Source organism: Vidua macroura, chromosome 5 (assembly GCF_024509145.1).
Source record: "Vidua macroura isolate BioBank_ID:100142 chromosome 5, ASM2450914v1, whole genome shotgun sequence".
NCBI lineage: Eukaryota > Metazoa > Chordata > Aves > Passeriformes > Viduidae > Vidua > Vidua macroura.
The window spans coordinates 71,470,773-71,492,921 of NC_071575.1; the positions used below are offsets into that span (position 1 = coordinate 71,470,773).

General features: G+C 42.5%; 1 protein-coding gene across 4 annotated transcripts in view; it reads left to right on the forward strand.

Moving 5' to 3' along the window:
* EXOC4 (exocyst complex component 4) overlaps positions 1–22,149 on the forward strand; it is a 308,957-nt gene that overhangs the window by 12,912 nt on the left and 273,896 nt on the right. For all 4 annotated transcript variants that reach the window (XM_053978844.1, XM_053978843.1, XM_053978846.1 and 1 more), the window contains exons 2-3: positions 5,476–5,665; positions 10,464–10,658. In XM_053978844.1, coding sequence (XP_053834819.1) covers positions 5,476–5,665; positions 10,464–10,658 — 385 coding nt within the window. The remainder of the gene's footprint in view (positions 1–5,475; positions 5,666–10,463; positions 10,659–22,149) is intronic.

Below are 22,149 nucleotides of genomic sequence, written 5' to 3' on the forward strand. Positions count from 1 at the left end.
CTGGGACCAGATAAATTACATTGGTTTGCAGAGAAAAAATTCTTTTATCGCTGGAGAATGTATGGCATTTTTGAAGCTCTGTCAGTATTTCTGTGGTAAATACACACCACAATTTTATACCTCACAAAAATGAGACATGGTCTGACTTCCTTCAAGAGGCACAGAACAGCTGGGATTGAAAGGGACCTTAAAACCCATCCAGTTCAATGGGCAGGGACACCTCCCACTGTCCCAGGCTGCTCCAGCCCCAGTGTCCAGCCTGGCCTTGGACATTCCAGGGATGCAGGGGCAGCCCCAGCTGCTCTGGCAATTCCAGCCCAGCCAGGAATTCCCAATTCCCAAGATCCCATCCATCCCTGCCCTCTGGCAGTGGGAGCCATTCCCTGTGTCCTGTCCCTGCAGGCCTTGTCCCCAGTCCCTCTGCAGCTCTCCTGGAGCCCCTTTAGGGCCTGGAATGTGCTGGAAGCTCTCCCTGGATCCTTCTCCTCTCCAGGTGAGCACCCCCAGCTCTCCCAGCCTGTCTTCTCAAAACTGAGCATTTTACTGAGAGAGCCATTTCATTTTGCTCCTCAGAGAAAGATTCTGAGACTCTGAGGTCTGTGGGGGGAAAAGAAGCTTCTGAATACTTAGTTGAGCATTTAAAATAAGTACATAAATCAACAATCTTGCCTTTCTCTTCATTAAAAAGTGAATTATCCTTTAGCTTTTGATGGCTACAGTCTGTGCAGCTGCTTTAAGAAGACAGGTGAGAGTAAATTCAAACTTCTTCTGGGTTGTGGCACTTTGTCCCTTCACCTGAAGTGCCAAGGCAGGAAGATTCTTGGAGAGCTTGGAGTTCATTCTGTTTTTTAGAGAGGTGCAGTCTTGTGCAGAAGTGGTAGAGCTGGAAGTTATATATAAATATATGTACATGTGAATACTTTTTCCTGTGTATTTACCTTTGGAAATGACCCGTTCCTGGCTTTCCTGTGAGCTGTTGGAGGAAGCATTTGAAGGCTTTGGGTGTTTGCACAATGACAAGGTTTCAGGGCTCCTGAAAAAATCTTTCCAGTCTCCTCCCTCTGCTCGTTGGGTTGGATGCTGGAAATAGGAGATGAAAAATGCTTGTGACCTACAGATCAACTCCTACTAAAATGAATAGTCCCAAAGGACTTTTTTTATTAATCTAATTCCAGTGTAAATTCAGTGACCTCAGGGAAATAACAAGGTTCATTTATTTTCTCCTGGGGAAAGTGCTGTACATCCTGTGATAAAAACATTTCAGGATTGTGTCTGATCATCTTCTCCTCTATCCTGTCTTCCATCTGTGGGAGTGACTCCAGTGAATGAAGCATTTTGCTTTTGTGTAATCTGTATTTTTAACTATGTAAAATCAGAAGTCTGTGAGATTTGGCTCAATGAATTTCTCTTTCACCATAGCATAAAAATGTCTCTCAGCAGACTCACAGCCAATTGGAATTATTGTAATCCTGGTGAGCTCTTGCTAATGAGACAGGCATCTGCAGCCATCCAGCTGCCAAGTACAAATTCCAGGTATCTTACAGAGGAGGAGGATTCTCATTTGCAAAAAATCAAAGTGGAAAAAAAAAAACAAGTGAATGCTCAGGAATCCCTCCTGGAAACCCCCACCAAGTTCATCATCTGCTACTCAGGATCTAAACTGATTTTCCTTCTGTTTGTCCTCTGTTTGGAATATTTTTCAGGGAGTTCTGAAATGCTGATGTATATTTATCATAGTTTCATAATCCTGTCCTGTTTTGTGATTCCCCCTTCAAAGTTCTTCCTGCGAAGTTCCTTTCCCAAACAATTTGGATCCTTTCTGTTTGACAAACAGTGTGTTGACTTTTCTTCTTCCTTGCAACACATTTTAATAGGACTAAAATAAGCAGAGATGCCCTTGGCTCACTATTCTGCAGTGCTAGCAGGAGCATATATAATCTCAAGAATATTAAGTATTCCTTGCTTTTCTCTTCCTTTTTTTTGTGCAGAGCAAGAAAAAGAAATGGCTCCTGTACCATGAGACTTAAAGGGGAAGTTCAGGTGTACAAAGTTTCAAATTCCAAGTGATTAATCCAGACTCATTATCACTGGAAATAACCAGATTCTAAACCCAAAACTTTACATTTCTAAAACTTACTGTGTTTTCCAGTAAAATGAAGGGGGAAAAAAAAAAAATCTCTGTTGCTTTTTTCCATTTGAGTCTTGGGTTTTGATTTAAATTCTTAGCCTGTCTGTAAGGAAACAATCTACAGGTGTTTAAGGCAAACTCATGTGAGTGGAGGGCTAAGAAGAAACCTGTTGGGGAAAATTTTTTGTGGTGTGGAATTTTTTATCCTTTTTGGTGTAGGATGTGGAGCCTGGCAACATTATTTAATGGTGGCCTTGGCAGTGCTGGGTTAATGGTTGGACTCCATGATCTTAGAGGTCTTTTCCAACCATAATAATTCTGTGATGGTTTGAACCAGAAAAGATTAAAGGGCTGTAAATAAATACAAGCTTTCTGGTCAGAACAGGAATGTGGTATTTTTAGTGGTGATTGTTCCTACAGTATTTTCCCAAACCAGGTAATTAAGTGTAGTGGTGTTGGTTTGTTAATTTGAGATTTTTATTAATTTTTAGATTTCTTAGTTAGTGTGCTAATTAGTGTATTGGGTTTGGTGTTGGTTAATTACTAATGTACTTATTTGTTGTTGTGAGATAGGAGAAGGGTAAAGTAGGTTTAAAAGTTTAAAAGGATATAAAGAAAAATTTATTAATAGTAACTAAAAGAAAGAGTAATAAGAATTAAAACCAGGATGTTCCCAGTACAGGTGTTTGTTCTGCATCCAACGGAGGCACCTGGAAATCCTGGAATGTGGCAATTGACTGAGCCTGAAACTTTGGTTCATCTTGGTTTAGTTGCCCTTTCCAAGGTGAGAGGAGACCAGAACTGTTCATGTTCATTTATGATCTCAGTAGGAATAATCTGGTGGGATCTCCAAGGTTTCTGATTTCCAACTGTCCTGGCTTTGTCCTTCTGCCACTTTTGGGGTTTTTGAGATAGAAACTGCTGGGACCTCTCAGGCTTCACAAGCAACTCTGCTTTGCTGGGCAGATGTTTTTAGCAAAATATATTTTTCCGATACAAAAGACAAGCTAAATTCAAATGCAAGGACAAAAATACTGGGCAAGACAATATAAATCTTCTTAAAAAATATGGCTGAGATTTGTTAGGAAGCCTGGGTTGGATGGGAATTTTCTGGAGCCGTGGAATCCCCGTGGCATCCTCTGACATGGGCGATGTAGCCTTAGCTTTGGAGACAGATCTTCAGCTTTTGTAACCAACTGCTGGCACTGCAGATGGATTCTGTGGCAAATCCAGGATTGTGAAATTGAATTTTGTTTTATTAAAACTACCAACTTTCCTTGTCTGTGCTCTGGGCCAATTTGGTTCTGCTGCTCCCTTGTCTGTCTCCATCCAGGATTCTCCTGCGATCTGTGCCACAGGTCAGAGAGGATGGATGTTTTCATTAACTGCAGGGACAGGCAGCTCCAAACTCAAACAAAATGTCAGTTCCTGAGGAGGATGTTCCTTGTGTCCAGTGTACCCATGCTGAAGAACATTCTTCCAGCAGAAATAAGCAGTTCTTCACAAAGAAAATGGATTTATCTGCAAGGGCTCTTAACAGAGGATGACTTTCTGCCAGCCTTGCACGTGATTTTCATTTTAGAGTTGTGGAATGGTTTGGATTGGAAGGGACTCGAAGATGGTCATGGGCAGGGAGCCTTTCACTAAAATTTATATTTTCTGGGCCCTAAGCAACCTTGTCTAGTGTTCCTACTTCTCAGAGCCTTTTTAAGAGCTTTAGCTAAAATATAATTTTTTTTTTTTTTTTTTTTTTTTTTTTTTTTTTTTTTTTTTTTTTTTTTTTGTGAAAAGCTGATTTAAGACACAATTAAAAGGTTTGGGAGTAGAATATTAATGTAATAACATGAGAAAGGATTCCTCTTTCTGTAGCTACCACGCAGCATGAAACATGAAATGCAATGAGTGTTATGCTTTGGAAGAAGCTGTTTTGAGGGAACATTTGTGGAGGGCTGCAGCTTCTTCAGGAGGGGCAGCTCTGACCTCTGCTCTCTGTGACAAGAACGGGTCCTGAGGGACTTTATTTCAGTTTTGTGCATGTACTTTTAAGGTACCTTGTCAGGGGAGGTTGAGGTTGGGTATCAGGAAAAGGTTCTTGCTGTTCTTCCTGGGATTTTTATCCTCTCAAAGGGAGAAGGGATGACATTGATTCTTGAATAGAAATTTGGATGACATCAAGAAGCTTTGAGCTATGTCCAGTTTCACAAAGTTTTCAGCAGTTTTGTTGCAATCGCAAACTTAATTGATTTCAATAAAAAGAATCTTACTACATGATGTTAGAGGTTAAAATAACTGAGGGGAGGAAATAGGGTCCTGGGGCCTTTTCTTGTTGTATTAGTATATATTTGAAAACTGACTGTTGGAAGACCTAGATAGATTTGTGATGGATTTCTGTGTCCCTGTGACCTCCCTTATCTTTGGCAGGTAAGTTACAGGAACTACAAAACTGCACAAGTTGCAATGATTCCCAAGACTAAAGTTAGGATTTTTTTTCCTTATAGCTCTTCATAAATCATAAATCAAGAAATATTTCAGATGTTACGTTGTGCCTGTATTAATGACTCCCTGGCAATGTGATAACCAATTGAGACCTTTCCCTGAAAAGGGAAAAGAAAAGCTCTGAATGTATGGGAATCAGAAAAATAGAAACTTCCACAGACATGGAAGGGTTTGATTTGCAGCCTTGGAAGAAGCTTGGATTGATGTAAAAATACAATACACAGATATTAAATAGAAAAATCATAAACTTATGTTTCTGTAGTTGTAAGTAAGAATATACCTTAAATGAGTGAGAAATTATATTGATAAGAATTATATTGATAAGAGAGAATTATATTGATAAGATGGTGAAGAGAATTATACTGATAAGATGGTAAAGAGTTTATAATGTAGGGGTGTGGTTGTATAGAATAAGCTAAGCATTTAGAAGTTGTAATAGAAATATATTTGTGCATGTGAGACAGAAGCCTATTGGACAAAAGTATTTGCAGTGCAGCAGAAGTGAGTAAAGGTGATAGGTTAGAAAAGCAAAATAAACCCTAGAGCAACTGTTTATTGGTTTAGAAAGTTCTGTATTGCTTTGTAACAAAGAACTTGTGACTACTCTTGAGCATTGGACACCTGCTTGCTCCTTTAAAATCTCACAGCCTCTGTTGTTTATCTGAGCAATAAATTGCTCTCAGCCTCAAAATAGTCCCATCCCTTCATTACAAGCGGCGACGGTAATGATATGAAGGGCTTGAAAACTGGCAGAGTAATAAACCACAGTATTGGTGGGTTTTATTTTCTCACAGTGCATTGACCTCTACTGAATAAACTCCAAGTAACTTTTGCCGTCTTGGTGTCCTCAGGACTTTGTCCACCAGCGATGACGTGGAGGACAGGGAGAACGAGAAGGGGCGGCTGGAGGAGGCGTACGAGAAGTGCGACCGCGACCTGGACGAGCTGATCGTGCAGCACTACACGGAGCTGACCACGGCCATCCGCACCTACCAGAGCATCACGGAGCGCATCACCAACTCCCGCAACAAGATCAAGCAGGTGGGAGCCAGCCCCCAGCGCTCCTGTCTTTGGGCTGTGGGAAATGCACTGCTGGAGAGTTTGTATACCTTGTGTCTTGGTTTGAACAGGCAGGTGTCTGCTGAGGAAGGCAGGAGCCTCCCCTGAAATGGAAAATGCAAACCCCCTCACTCTGAATTATTATAATTTTGAAATTAAAAGGCTCTCGGTCAAAGATACGGGATTAGGAATAACAGTTCTTAACTAGGAAAATTAAAAATACAAATGCAATAGTACAAAAAAGAAAACAACCCACTGCCAGAGTCAGAACAGAGCTGGCAGCCTGTGGGTCAGGGAGGTGGCAGCAGTGCCATTCCATGGGGGCTCAGCCCTCCTGCAGTGCCAGCTGTGCTTCTGCTGGAGCAGGATCCTGGACAAGGCTGGAGTTTTCCTCTGGAGCTCCAGGGCTGCTGGAGATGGGCCTGGGCTCCCTCTGGGAATGCAGTGGGGCAGAAAGCTGCTCCTCTGGGAATGCAGTGGGCAAAGGCTGCTGTGCTGTTGCAGGAGTCAGATTGGATCCAGGTAGGAATGCTTGGCTCCTGCCCTGGGCACAGCATCTCCCCATGGGATGCTGGAATTTTCTCAGCCATGCAGGGACACTCAGTGGCCATGGACAGAAGAGATCTCCTGGAGGGAGGATTGGCTGTGGGAGAGATAAAGAAAACTGCCTCATGAACAGAAGATAACTGTTAAGAAGATAACCCATCTCTAACAGATAGCAAATTGAATACACACTCCCCAGTAACATCTTTCAACCTCAGACAGATTGTTCTAGTGACAATATTAGTGCTAGTGCCTTTTGTGCTTCACTGTACACAGCAAACAATAAACAAAGCCATCAAAGAAGTGTTTTCCACTCAAGAGAGAGGGGGAAATGTGGGAAGTGGATTGGTAGAGAATTCTCAAAGCCTGACAGAAAGCTCTCACAGTGTGCAGCTGTATGCAAACCTTGAGATGAGAAATGCTGACTTAGAAATGCCCTGGAATGGGACAGACATTGCTGAGAGAGAAATGGAACTGGAAACAAGTTTCAAAGGGTGGCCTTGCAAATCAGACTGGAGACTTTGGAGAAATAGAACTGTGAAAGATGCATTGCAGTAGGACCCACGAGGGGTGATTTTAGAGCATTGGCTTTAAGGCATCGACAGCATGGTGTGGCTAAAGCTGACAGACCAAGAAACACTTATAATGTGTTGTAATTAAGAAATAATTGGCTTCTGATTGTGGTGGTGTGAATTATAACATCTGTATTGTCTCACCCTTCACGTGAGACTGGAAATGGAATAAAAGTTTTTAAAACACCTCTCAGTTACCCCATCTCTGCCTCAGAAAAGAGCTTAATCTGACATGTGTCAGCTCCACAGGCTGTGCTCCAGCTGCAAATATCCTTTTTTCCTGGCTGCTGTTGTATTGGTGGTTTTACTACCAGTGATTGAAGCTCCAAGCTTCCATTTTAAGCTTCTGATTTTCCCTCTGTTTTTCCAACTTTCTCATCATCATTTTAAATGGAATGAAAATTGAGTTGAGAAAGTGCTGTTACCACTAAATTCCCGCCTGGCATATTGTGTCCAGCCCTGTTGGAACAGGTCTAGAGAATGCCCCAGAGCTGCTCCAGGGCTGGAGCCCCTCTGCTCTGGAGCCAGGCTGGGAGAGCTGGGGGTGCTCACCTGGAGAGGAGAAGGATCCAGGGAGAGCTTCCAGCACATTCCAGGCCCTAAAGGGGCTCCAGGAGAGCTGCAGAGGGACTGGGGACAAGGCCTGCAGGGACAGGACACAGGGAATGGCTCCCACTGCCAGAGGGCAGGGATGGATGGGATCTTGGGAATTGGGAATTCCTGGCTGGGCTGGAATTGCCAGAGCAGCTGGGGCTGCCCCTGCATGCCTGGAATGTCCAAGGCCAGGCTGGACACTGGGGCTGGAGCAGCCTGGGACAGTGGGAGGTGTCCCTGCCCATGGCAGGGGTTGAAAGATGATTTTTAAGTTCTCTTCAACCCCACATCTTGGCGTGACTCTAAATCTAAGCTAGGCCTGAATACCAGTGACTCTGTGTCACTACAGGACCATCCAGTCCTGCCATTGTCCCCAGCTGTGTCTTACTGGCAACATTTTCTGTAGGATCTCCCTGAGAACAGAAGTTGTTAAAAGTCAAACTGAGAGGTGGATGTGAAGCACAAAGCTCTGCAGTGCCCCTGTTCATTTATTGTCTGGGCATGTTGCTCTCAGGTTTTTGAAGTCTCCAGGGCTGCTGAGCTCACACCTTTCCATCTCATCTTTTCATGTTTTGCTATCTTGGCCTTCAACCACCTCCTGAATAGTCTGGGTGATTCATCATCTTGCTTTTTGCTCACAGAATATGAATTTTGATGCTATTTCCAAGCTCAGCTGTGTTGTGTGAACATGAGCTCTGTGCCCTCGAATCTTTCTGCATTTTGAGTGCTCACACTTTAGGGTATGGTGCCAGTAAATAACTCTGGCACTTGTGGCTGGGGACTTGTTTGAGCTGCTCTGTCCCTGCAGCAGCAGATGAGTTCTTTGGGCTCCTATCTTGCACTTCCTGTGCAGTTTGCTGTACCTGAACTTTGCACGACAGGCACCAAATTTTTCTTGCTTCTTTTTTTTATTATTTCCTGGCTCTGTGGAAGTCTCAGCTTAAAACCTTTCCCAGAAGTGCTTTAGGAGCAGCAAATTTTTACCCTTGTGGGGTTACATACTGACCCTTCTGGCTTTGAAAATTCATTTAACATTTTCAAAGAAAATGAGACCATTCTGCTGCTTTCCAAGGGTAAGAGTTCATTCCAGGATTTATGGACAAAGCTCAGCACTCTGAAAGCAGAGATCAATTCCACTAAATTTGAAATCAACTGTAGGCAGTGGCCTGGTTTCACAGAGTGTGCAAAGCTTTGCAGAGGTCAACACAAGCAGAGAGTGGTGTGACCTTTGGGTCCCACCTAGAAGAATGACTGTGAGGGTGAGGGACCTTCTGGTATTTAAGTTTGCTTATTAGTTTTGGTCAATATGTATTGAAGTGCTTTTGACCTAATCTCACAGGAGGCCCCAGATCTGGTTTGTCATCAATCTGTGTTACACTCCCAGGCTTGCTCTTCCTGTTCCCCTCTGTGCAAGGTGGGAATTGTACAAGTGACAGATATTCCAGATCCTTCTGTGGATCTGCCTTTTGTGGACTCTCTGGTGGGAAAGGTTTAGTTTTGGGTTTAGCTACAGAGGTGTTGCCTCTGTAAAACTGAATAATGAAGCAGAACTGATCTGGGCTCCCAAGGGGAGGTTTTTTTTTAAAGATCTGTGTTCATTCCTTGCCCTGCCCCCAGATGTGGATGGAGTTGATGATCTTCCTTGCAAGGACAGGAGCAGGAATGTCTGGTGAGATTTCTTCTGGCCCCATGATTGTTTTGCTGACCTAATTTGGCTTTCTGTAGCTGCAGTCCACTGATGAAGCTGCCAGGTCAGTGAAACGTTTCCAATTAATGTATTGAACAGGGATTAGATGTGAAATGATCTCTGTGTGTGTTTTAGTTTGCCTCTGCTTTTTAGGACACTCCTACATGAGTTGTTTTTTTGTTGTTGTTGTTGTTTGCTGAGGATTTTTTCATGCTTCTCTTTTCAGAAGGACATTTTGGAGTGCAGTATTGAAATCTCAAACTCTCCTGCCTCTGAAGAGAGGCTGTTTTATGGAGCTGTTGTTATTTACCAGTGTCCAGTATTGGTCCACTGATGTGTTTTTCACATAGATTTTTTTTTTTTAAACTGCCTTCAGGTGAACAAGGCAGGAGAAAGTGCAGCTGAAGTGGGATTTGTGGAGTGCTTTAAAGGCTCATTATTTAAAAATAAATTGAAGGGCTCCTTCTGAGTGTCTCTCTTCATGTGTAATTCAGTGAGAGTTCAGCCTGAGAAAAGGTTGGACCCCAAGTATTCATAACTTATCACAAAACAAGAGTGGTGTGAAGGCAACGTGTGAAGCTGTGCTGCTAATTGCTTCCACATTTTAGTATGGATTGTTGATTTGCATTAAGCAGGAAAAGCTAGGTTACACTGACCTTACCAGGGAGAACCTGAAAGCAGGGAATGCTGTGAGTTGAGAGAATGGAAAAGGAAACTCTTGGTGTTGCCTAAATGGAGACAAATTAGAGATTTTGCCACTTGGATGATGGCATTAGGCTCAGAACCAAACTGCATGGCAGCACTGAAGGGTTTGTATGGCTTGATAAATAATGGAAATGCTGGTTTGAACTCATAAATTCTGATTAAATCTTCTCTTCCAAAAAAACTGGTATTGATCAAGTTATTGGAAAAATGGTTTTACTCTTAGCTAGTCTTGTTTCAGAGAAAAAAAACACCAAACTTGAAGAAAGGAGGAGACTGCCAAAAGATTTAATAGGCAGATGGAAAATGTTTGCAGCAGGAAAATAAGCGGTGGCTTATTTGCTTCCACAGAAAATTAGATTCTTGCTGTTTGCCAAAATACTGAATTGGTTCTTGGGAAATGGCCTTGGTTGTGGTTAACAGGATCTGGTGTTTTATTGCATTGTGGTACTTCAGTTAAATTTTCACTAGTGGTATAAAACTTGCAATAAAGACCATTTCACTATGAGAGAAGTTCAGTTTTTAGGGTTTGTAAAGCTCTCCTCAGCCAAGGCAGCACGAAGGAAATCAGATTTAGTTTTACCCTGGCGATATTCTTGGAATTCCTAATAAAGCAGACATGGGGAAGGGCTGCTCTCAGTCGCAGGGACAGATGTCATTAACCCTTGCTGTGCTGCTGCAGGTGAAGGAGAACCTGCTGTCCTGCAAGATGCTGCTGCACTGCAAACGGGACGAGCTGCGCAAGCTGTGGATCGAGGGCATCGAGCACAAGCACGTCCTGAACCTCCTGGATGAGATTGAGAACATCAAGCAGGTCCCTCAGAAGCTGGAGCAGTGCATGGCCAGCAAGCGCTACCTCAACGCCACTGACATGCTGGTACTCCCTTTTTGCCCTTCCTCCTTTTTGCCCTTCCTCCTTTTTGCCCTTCCTCCTTTTTGCCCTCCCCCCTTTTGTCCCCCCTTTCCCCTCCCATCTCCTTTTTCAGACTCATGCCTTAGTTCAAAATTAATTTTCCAGCCACCTGCCTGGATCATAGTCTTTCTTAAAATCTTGCCAATTCTTTCAAACCCGTTTTTATAACAGAAGGAGCTGTCCTGTGTCCCTCCTCTTTCATCCCCAGAATTCTCTCACAACTTTGGTCATTATTCACAGGGGAGGTTCTTGCACAATTTAGGTGGGTCTGCCTCATTGTCTGCATCAGAGGACAAAGCCTTAAGGTTTAGGTTGGGCATTAGGAGGAATGTCTTCACAAAAAGGGTGATCAGAGGCGGGAATGAACTGCCATGGAGTCCCCCTCAAGGTGTCCATGGAATTCCTGGATGTGGCACTCAGTGGTGGGGATTGGCCATAGGTTAGACTCGATCATCTCAGACATCTTTTCCAACCTAATTGGTTTTGTGACTCTGTGATTCTTTTCCCAATGCTCTTGATCCTTTCTTCTTACTTCCAGCTCCTGGTTAATCTCCTTTTCTCCCTTCCTTCAGGTATTTTTTTTCTCTTCAGTTCCATCTCTTTTATTAGCTTGCCTTTCAGTTCCAGTCTTGTCCAGGAGTTTCCTGGACTTCTCTAATAACAATCTTTCTTTTTCTAAACTTAACAAGCACATTTCCTGACCAGGCTCCAGTCCTTCCTTTCCTGGAACTGTCTTTAGGAATTAAAAACAAGAGAGGTGATTTTTCTCTTCTCAGTCCTGACATGTGGAGTGCTCAGTCCTGTTCTGGGCTCTCCAGTAAAGACAGATGGAGTTACTGGGTCCAGGCCAGTGGGGGATTACAGGGATGGTTAAGGAGCATCTCACACATGGAGAGAGGCTGAGAGAATCCTCAGGGAAATGTTTTTGATGGTTATTATTGTTTCATGGGAGGGTGCAAAGGAAACAGAGCCAGACTCTCCTTTATGGTGCCCAGGGATGGGAGAAGAGGAATGGGCACAGCCTGAAACACAAGGAATAGTTTGACCCTAAACCAGCCCTTTTTTTACTGTAGGGATGATTGAGTACTTGAAGTTCAAGCTCTACAGACCCAGAGAGGTTTTGGAGTCTCCCTCTGTGGAAAATTTCCAAATCCAGACTGGACATGGCTCTAAGTGACCATGCTTGGGCAGGGAATTGGATTTGATATTCTCTAGAGGTCCTTTCCATCCTGAACCACAAAAAGTAGAGGCAAAAGTGCTACTTCTATTTCCTACTCCTCTTTGCCAGACAGTGTTTTTAAGGCCATCTTTTCATTGCCTTATTTTGTTGTTTTTTTCTACTTCACTGCCCTTTGTTGTCTCTCTCAGCTGTGCCTCTTCACTTTCTTTTTAATAAGTCATTACCCAACAGGAGAAAGAGCTGGAAATTGTCAATCTGAGCTTTAATTTCCTCCTTTTTGCTTTATCTTATTTCACCTTAAACATGACTTTGTAAAACTTACCTTGTTCTCTCTGCTGGATTTCCCACAGCTGGATGCCACTCCCATCCCACCCTCCCATGGCCTGTGGAACCCACCTGGTTTTTGTTGTTGCTGTCACATCCTCATGTCTGGTTTCATTCTGCCATCACCTTCCTTTTGTTTTTCTGTTCCTCCTCCTCTCCTGTGCCAGTCCTGCTGCAGGATCATGGAATGGTTTGGGTTGGAAAAGGGACCTGAAATCTCATCCAGAGCCACCCCTGCCCTGGCAGGGACACCTCCCACTGTCCCAGGCTGCTCTAAGCCCTGTCCAGCCTGGCCTTGAACAGCTCCAGAAATGGGAGAATCAAAGTGTGGTGTTTGCCTGACATTTTCAATTGTCAGATGTAAAAAAAGAGGTGTTAGTTAAGGGTGTTAAGTGTAGGTACCAAAATGTGATACTTACAGTTGCCACCAGTATGAGTTGAAATGTTGGTGATTTTTTCACCAGTTTGCTTGGGTTTTTTTGGTTTTTTTTGTTGTTTGGGTTTTGTTTGTTTGTTTGTTTTGGTGGGTTCCTTTTTGAATTAAAAAAATCCTTTTCAAAATGCCAGACAATCTATTCATGCCAGTAATCTATTTCCTGTTTGAAATCTCTGTTAGGAAGTGTAAGAAGAAAAATAACCTTGCTTAAGATTTCTCATGCACTATGCTTTAGAAATGGTTTGCAGCCTGTGTATTTGATATTTACGGGTTTGCAATATTTTGTGTACGTTTATATTAAATATAAGCGCTTATGTGTTTATAAATATGTGTGCTTGGGTAAAGTTGCCTGTGGCTATGAGGGAGAGACAGCATTAGATCTCTCTGATTTATAGACTTCTGCAGCATTTCTGTTGCTGCTCTGTTTGGTTTTTTTTTTTTTTTTTTTGTTGTTTTCAGCATAGCAAATATCTTCCAATAAATCAAATAGTAATGATATAAAAAGCAGCTGTTAGTTCATGGGCTTTTTTGAATATATATCAAGGAATGCAGAGAAACCTCAAGTGGAAATTGAACACTCAATTTCAGCCACTCATTGACACTTGCAATTCTCATTTGAAGACAAATGTGCCTGTATAAAGAAACAGTAATTCACCTGCATTTGGAGCTTTTCCCTGGCCAAAAATCACTGCAGGCTCATTGGCTTTTGCCATCTTGTGTTAACACAGCTCTGCGAGGCTGTGATGCTGTAATCACTCACTGGCTGGGGATAATTCCCTTCTCCTTTGATATGATAGGAACATTATGTAAAATCATTGCTGATCTGTCAGGGAGGCACAGTGTCCATAGATCTGCCTGTCCTTTGGTTTCATTCCTCAAGGTAAACAGCTGCTCGTGGCTCAGGAGAAGCCCAAAGTGCTCTGACAAGGAGTTTGTAGCCCTCACCCTGTGATTTCAGCCCTGATTAATGCTGTTCCTGTAGCCTTGTGATCCATACAGTCAGAATTAGACCTCTGCAGCCCTTTGCTGGCTGGATGCAATCCTTCCAAAGGCATCATTCCAGCCTGCTGCATCCCATCCCTGCAGCCTGCTCTTTGTATTCCACTCACATTAATTGAAGTAATTTTGCCACTGAAGCGTGTTTCAAACCTCTGCATTTAAATTGAAATTTTAATTCCCTTATTGTTTGGAAAAGACGGCTGAGGATGGCTTGTTACAGGTTTCATTATCACTCAAAACTCTCCAGCTGCTGGTTCTAATGTGCAGTGACTGAGTAATGCAGGCAGGGATTGTTAATAAAAGACTGGCAGCTTTTCCCAGTTGGATAAACACAATGCAGAGGTACTTTGTGACAGCTTACATTTGTATGAAGTTAAATTTTTTTTTAAGTGACAGCTTTTTTTTTTTTCTTTCTGGTTCTGTATCCAGCCAGAGCAGCACACAAATATCAGGTGTTCCCGTTGCTTGTTCCTCCAGCATCTTGATAATTCCAGGAGCACAGGCAGTAGGATCAGGTTTGCTGTCCTGTAATTGCACATTACAGGGTGTCTAAAAGAACCCATTTCCAGCATCCTTTGAATTGTGAAGCTTTGGAGAATTTGGGAATGTCTGGAACAGATAAAACGCCTGTTTGAGCTGGAATGCGTTTTAGTTATTTTCCATTTCTTTATGTGCCTTTTTTATAGAGTGAGTTTGTGCATTGCCTGAAATGGAGCTGGTTTTTCACACACTGAATTACTGACAGCAATATTCACTTTTATGGGGCATTTGAGTGCACGTGCAGCCATTTGTGGGTGGTTTTTGTTTAATGTAAAACAAGAAAAAGGTTCAGGGGGGACCTCCTGGCTCTGCACAAGTCCCTGACAGGAGGGGACAGCCAGGGAGGATCAGGCTCTGCTCACAGGGACAGCAGGAGGAAATGGCCTCAAGCTGGGCCAGGGGAGGCTCAGGGTGGATTTTGGGGAGAATTTCTTCATGGAAAGGGCAGTGGTGGTGGAGTCCCCATCCCTGGAGGGATTTAAAGCCATGTGCATGTGGCATTTGAGGACGTGGACCAGTGGTGGCCTTGGCAGAGCTGGGAATGGTTGGACTCGATGGTCTGAGAGCTGTTTTCCAACCTAAACAATTCCATAATTCTGCCATCTGCTATTGAGGTCTGAAATTGTGACCCAGGAGGAGCTTCCTAAGAACATTCTGCAGAGAGGGGAGCAGAGCAAGGGCCAGAGATGCTGTCACTTCCCACTGTCACAACAGGGACACTGATGTCACTTCCCTGGAAGCTTGAGCTTGGCTGCTGGAATGAGGAATCCAAATTCTTCCAGAGGAGAGGTTTTGGGAGCACTCCACACCACCAGAAGCCAGAGCAGAGATCAGCAGCAGGACAGGCAGCAGTGGCCAGGACAGGAGATTCACCCTTGCAGGGAGCAGTTTCATGTCCAGTCTCCCCAGCACTGGGCTGTGCACTGATTATGCTCTGTGTAGTAATTAATAAACTAATTAGCTCAACATTGTGGAGATCTGTGCTGTTACTTTAGTTCTTCTGATTCCACTGTTGACCCATGAGGTCCTTGTAGGGAAAACTTAGTATTTGCCATTTGTTTCTGTAATTTAAGAGCTGAAATGCTGAAAACAGTGAAGAAACATTGTTGAATAAAGTAATTTAAGGTCATGTCATATAATTAAATAAAAACTCTTCAGGCTACTTTGGTTTTGTGTCTGGATTTGCCCTTGTGGCAGGTAATAAACACTGAAACTGCAGGAATCTATCCATGGGAGCAGAGGGAGGATCATTGCTATTTCCACCTGAATTTCTTTTTATTAGGAAGACAAGAAGGAAGAATGAAGGTGGGAAGAAGGAAGGATGGAGCCCTTTGATTATTCTTCACTTCACTTCTCCCATCCTTGTGTTACAGAGTGAGGAATTGGTGTTTTCCTCACGGGCTCATCCTTCTCCGGTGTCTTTTTCCCAGGAAATAAAAAGCTGCTAGTATTTTGTTTCTCCAGAAGCAGAGAATGCTCCAGCACCTACTTTTCTTTTTTTTTTTTTTTTTGCAGTGTTAAAGACTTAAACTTCATGTTTTTAATGTCAGGAAAATAATAATATGATGTGAGTAATAGCAGGAGGATTTTTTTGGAGCTGATCGCTTTCTCACTGCACACTTGGCATTTTACAGAAAAAGTAATTTTGTTTTTTTAAAGGCAGGACTTTAGAACACAGCTGAGTGACTGGGTGATAACAGGGGCAGAAGTGGATGGGCTGTTACTAAGTGGAAATGCTGTGCTGAAATCGTGGAATTCCAGAATAGTTTGGGTGGGAAGGGACATTAAAGCCCCTCCAGTGCCACCCCTGCCCTGGCAGGGACACCTCCCACTGTCCCAGGCTGCTCCAAGCCCCATCCAGCCCGGACTTGGACATTCCAGGGATGCAGGGGTAGCCCCAGCTGCTCTGGGAAACAAATGAAGGTGGCACAGGAAAAGGAGATAGAGGAGAAATTAATTCTCCTGGAGAACAGCGAGGACAAGGAGCCCTCTTGGTGTGGGAAGAGGGAGTCAAACAAGACTTTTAAGATATTAAAATGTTTTCTTAGGGGCTGAGGGCCATTTTTTCTCTGTGTGCAAAATATTTACTCATCCCATAATGAGCATCTCATCCCAGAGCAGCTGGGGCTGCCCCTGCATCCCTGGAATGTCCAAGGCCAGGCTGGGCAGGGCTTGGAGCAGCCTGGGACAGTGGGAGGTGTCCCTGCCATGGCAGGGGTGGCTCTAGATGGGCTTTAAGATCCCTTCAGCCCAAATTCTGATTCTCTGTCCTCCTCAGCAGCCTCCAGTGCTCCTCACTTTTCTGTGCACTCCACCTTAAACCTCTGGAAAAGCCTTTGGAGTGCCAGCACCTCCCTGGACATGGCTGGGAGGTTTCATTTTTATTTTATTATTTATTAATTATTATTATTATTATTATTATTATTATTATTATTATTATTATTATTATTTTATTTTATTTTATTTATTATTATTTTATTTTATTTATTCATTTTACCTGACTGCAGCTGCCACCTGTGGCTGTCCTCAGGATGGCACAAGGAGAGTCTTTCAATTAAAAATTCCTTGTAGTGAGCCGAGTTCTTACACCTTAAGTAGCCTGGAATAGTGAAATAAATAAAAATAGCAGTACAGTTCTCAGTCTGCATTTTATTTACTGCCTGCCTTTCAGTTGGAGCAAGGAAAATCAATAAAAACACTTTCATTTTGTTTCTGCATTCCTTAGTGCAGTGCTGCCGTGGAAGAGTTTTATAGTTTGGAATTAAGTGGGAATAAGAGAGCTGGGTTTGTTTGGGATTCTGTAGAAATGTTTTTATAGGTAAATTTAAATTTTGGCCCTGCTTGAAGTTCTCTTTTGAGAAGTGAGGTCTCTGGAGTTGTATCTCATTTCAAGTGAGGTTTCTGTTAATTGTTAATGATTGGCTAATCTGATTTTTTAGGGTGAGGGACAAGTGAGGAAGAGGCACCTTGTTTTTTGTTAATTTTATTAATTCCTTGTGTACCTGGAATATGTTCTGGTGATTGACAAAACCATGGAAATCGTGGGCTTTGTGTGACTGGAAGGTCTGGGACCACACAAGGAGGATCTGAGGGCTTTTGGTTTGTCCAGGTTGAGTTTGATACAATAATGGTAAATTCTTTATGCAAAAGGATTGGGGGGGTTTATTCTTAGATCACTTTTCACCTCTCTTCTGTAATTTTCCCCATTTTTTCCTTAAATTTAATTTTTTTTATATTTAAGAAATTAATTTTTTACATTTTTTCCTTAATTACTGCTTTGATTATTTTATTAATAAACTTTAGGCTACTTTTAAACACATTAGAACATGGAATTTCTGCCCCTTAGAAAACACTTTATTTTTTTTCCCCTGGACATAGTTATCAATGACCTGCTCTCACTCTTTCCCTGCTGTAATTTGCATTATCAGTGCAAATTTGAGTACCTAAAGCTCGTTTGCATGGCCATGTGTTTGACCCCAGCTCTCCTCAGGACCTCTCCAGAGCATCATCAGGGGGCTCTTGGCTCTGCTAATAACAACCCTTCATTCCAGCAGATACAAGTTTATTTAATAAGAAATCAGGCTGTGATGAAGGTGGAGCAGAGCTGGAATCCAGAGGAGGCTCTTCCAGCAGTCATTGGTCTTTCCAGGAATTCTTTTTTAAACTCGGGGGTGTAAGACAGAATTTTATCCCAGTAAAACATTGCAGCAACACCATGAAAGAATTGTTGAAGGGTTATGGGGCTCTGTAAAATAATCCAGATTGAATAAATCTGGATAAGTAAATCACATATAAATCTGATTGAATTGCTTTGAAAATGCAGCTTCAGAGCTGGCGGAAAGGTGTAATAAATTCAGTTTTCACTAAAGCATTTGGGATGAAAATGGAAATGAGAAGTGAAAGGAAAAAGTCTTGGGTAATTCTGTCATGCCAGGAGATAATTCTGCCATTTCAGGGAAGTCATTTGTCCATACTGGTGGAGAAATTGCAGAATTTGTGTTCAGGTCCAAGTGAGCAGTTGGATAAACCTCTTGTTTTTAGCCCCTGTCTTCCTTGAGCACCACTTTTGGTTCCAGCACTTTGTTGCTAGAAAGACATTGATGAATTACAGCGAGTGGAGGAAGAAGGAGAATGATTGATGGGTGACTGAGGCAAATGCAAAAGAATTAAATTTCTGTAGCTGGAGGAAAGGACAGCAAGTGAGGAACATAATTTTATAAATATTTAAAAGTTTGCAGAGGGAAAACAGTGTTTGGTCACTGCCATTGGAACACTTCAGAAAAATAAAAGCTGTTTGTCCTTTGTGTTCAGGTGTTTCAGACCAGGTTTGTCCAAAATAACCCTTTTACTTTTGTTTGTACATTTTTTCCTCTCCTTCCCTCCTCAGATCAGTTTGCTTGTCCCAGGATGAGCTGTTTTCCTGCAAACTGAGCACCTTTTTTGTGTGTGTAGCTCAGAATCTTTCAAAGTGATTTTCCAACCCTCTCAGCTTCAGTCATCTGTGTCATTCCCCTCCCTTTTTGTGCATCACAAATCCTTTCATGCCATGAAGGAGATTGAGTTCAGCTCTTCCCGAAATATTGCAAAAGAACCATAATCGTAATTTACAGCTCTTTCTCTGCTTTTTGCTTGTTGATTCTTACAAGATTTTGAAAGGTGAACAAAACTGGGAGCAATTTCTTCCCTCACCTGAATATCCACTGTGTTAGCACCCAGTGCTGTCCATCAGGTTAATCCTCATCTCCTGGCTTCCTTTGCTCCTTTTCCTGTTCTTAGGGAGAAGGAGGCAGTGGCAGTCAGGAATATCATCACTGATCTCTGTGCATTTCCTTTTTTCCATGATTTTACCACTGAACACACTCTGCTTTAGGATCATCAGGGTGGATTTTAAGTTCAGGGTCATCTTAATAATTCCTATTCACTGATTTGTTTTGATGCCACCTCACACTGTGCTGTGGCAATTTGGTAGCAGACAATTCCCATTTCTTATTTCTTAAGTTTTCCTTGTATCCCATTATTTGGCTGGCCCATCCTCAAAGGCCATCACTTTTCAGCTTCATCCTGATTCACCTTGCAACCAAAATACTGCAACAAATCTACAGATGAAACACAGCCTTGATAAAACTTGATAGCCTTGATAAAACTTGTGTCAAGGTTGGAATTAAAAGATATTAAATCCAAAAGATACATCCAAAAGATATTGGAATTGAAAACCATTATATCCAAAAGATACTGGAATTAAAACCACAGCCTTGATAAAACCTGTCAAGGTTGGAATTAAAAGATATAAATGCAGTGTAAAGCAGGTTTAATCAGGTGCTCGTTAAGTGCTGCCAGCAGTGGAGGCTGCAAATGCTTCACAAGCTTTTGGATTTTGGAATTTTGTGTTTCCCAGTGTTGTCCATCAAAAATGTGGGAATTTTGCAGCCTTAAATTCAGGGGCTCCTTGCTTATTTTATTGCTAATAAACTTAAGAGTGATTTGGAGATCTGAGGTGGGAAAAAACAGAGAACACAAACAAACCCTGCTGAAGTGAACGTTCTCTCACTGCTCTCCAGGTACAACTCATGTCAAACAGCTTTATTTATTCACTTCCCTTTTCACAAGTTGCTTTTTGCATGGCTTTTGCTCAATCTGTCACAGTTCCTGTGCTGAGGCAGTGGGTGGCACAGGAATTGGGTGGCACCTCGGAGTGTCTCTTGCTGCTGTTCTGCCTCTCACAGTGTCAGATTAAGCTCTTTTCTGAGGCAGAGATGGGGCAGCTGAGAGGTATTTTAAAAACTTTTATTCCATTTCCAGTCTCATGTGAAGGGTGAGACAATACAGATGTCATAATTCACACCACCACAATCAGAAGCCAATTATTTATTAATTACAACACATTGTAAGTGTTTCTTGGTCTGTCAGCTTTAGCCACACCATGCTGTCGATGCCTTAAAGCCAATGCTCTAAAATCACCCCTCGTGGGTCCTACTGCAATGCATCTTTCACAGTTCTATTTCTCCAAAGTCTCCAGTCTGATTTGCAAGGCCACCCTTTGAAACTTGTTTCCAGTTCCATTTCTCTCTCAGCAATGTCTGTCCCATTCCAGGGCATTTCTAAGCCAGCATTTCTCATCTCAAGGTTTGCATACAGCTGCACACTGTGAGAGCTTCCTGTCAGGCTTTGAGAATTCTCTACCAATCCATTTCCCACATTTCCCCCTCTCTCTTGAGTGGAAAACACTTCTTTGATGGCTTTGTTTATTGTTTGCTGTGTGCAGTGAAGCACACAAGGCACTAGCACTAATATTGTCACTAGAACAACCAATGTCATTAGAACATTAAACTCAGCACTTTGGTTCACAGGTTTGGGTGGGAAGGGACCTTAAATCCCATGGCAGTGACACCTTCCACCATCCCAGGGTGCTCCAAGCCCTGCCCAGCCTGGCCTGGGACACTTCCAGGGATCCAGGAGCTGCTCTGGGAATTCTATTCCAGGGAAGAGGGGGATCAGCATTTGTGGGTGTTGTGTCTCTCTGCCCCCTGCCAAGTCCCAAAAGCTGCAGTGTGAGGACTTTCCTGTTCCACAGCAGCTTCCAGGCTCAGTCCTTATCTCCTGCACGTCGGGTGCAAATGGAATTCAGTGACCTGCTTGTTTAGATCTGCCTACACTTATTGAAGCTGGTTTTTAGTCATTTTCCTTTCCTGCACCTTTTGAAAGTGAGTCCCTTGTAAAAGCAGCAGATCAATTCTCCTTTTAAATGTCAGCGTTGTTGTATTCACCAGCGAGGCAGCTGGAACCTTCTGGGTTGTTGCTTATTTATTTACTCTTTTATTCCGAGGGCTCAGCTTTTTCCCTTTTGTCAGATTGTGTTTGTGTAGGACTTTTTTTTTTTATCTGGAATTATGACCCACCACGTTGTTTCCTCTAAACCTTTCTCAGTTTGTGTGTTCATGTTTTCATATCTATTTTCCAAACTCAGAACAGACTGGTTTCCCAGACAGAAAGGATTTGGTTTTCTAGTTAAATAATTAATAATTGAGGAAGGAATTCTTCCCTGTGAGGGTGGGGAGGCCCTGGCACAGCTTGCCCAGGGAAGCTGTGGATTCCTGATCCCTGGAAGTGTCCAAGGTCAGGTTGGATGGAGCTTGGAGCCCCCTCTGGGATAGTGGAAGGTGTCCCTGCCATGGGGACTGGGTGATCTTTAATGTCCCTTCCAACCCAAACCATTCCATGATTCCATGATTCTATCATTCTATCATTATTTTGTTGTTTTTTTTTTTTTTTTCCCTCCCTGGAAAAAAAAAATTGAGACTTTTTTCTTTATCTCTGCTCACTTCCAGGCCTGTGGGGGTTCAGCAGAGCCTTGGAGGGAATAAACAGATTTCACTGTAAGCAGATTGGGAAACTCTGGCTGAAGTCAGGAAAGAAAGAATTTTGACAAATACCTTGTTAGCACTTAGGTTCTCATTTGTTGTAAAATGGTGAATTAAACCCTTCCAAATTTCCTCTTACACTAAGCAAGTGTTTAGCTGTGTTTTCTTTTTAAGGCAATTAAGCCCTGCTATAAACTGCCTGTGACCTTTTAACAAGCTGCCTAATGGTGCTGGTGCCACGGTTATTTTCTATAAACTTGCAATTTTTAGCTTATACAAAGCACAGCTCTTTTTTTTTCCAGGCTTATTTCATCTCTGTTTCCTAAAGGGTCTTTGCTTATTTGTAGGTACTAATAAGCAGAGAGAGATAAGAAGATTTGAACATCAGGAATTGCTATCAGATCATCTAAGCCAAATTCTGTGCTAATCCAGGCCAATATTTTAATTAGTGTTTGACTAAATTACACTTATTGTGTGTTCATGAGCAGCTTTCAACGGGAGAGAGAGCTGAATTCAAGAATTAAAGGAGGTGCTGGTGGGAACTGCCCATTCTTTTGGTACAATTAGCTCATTGTAAAGCAGTTTTTTTTTTTCCCCACTAGAATAACAACTTGTTTA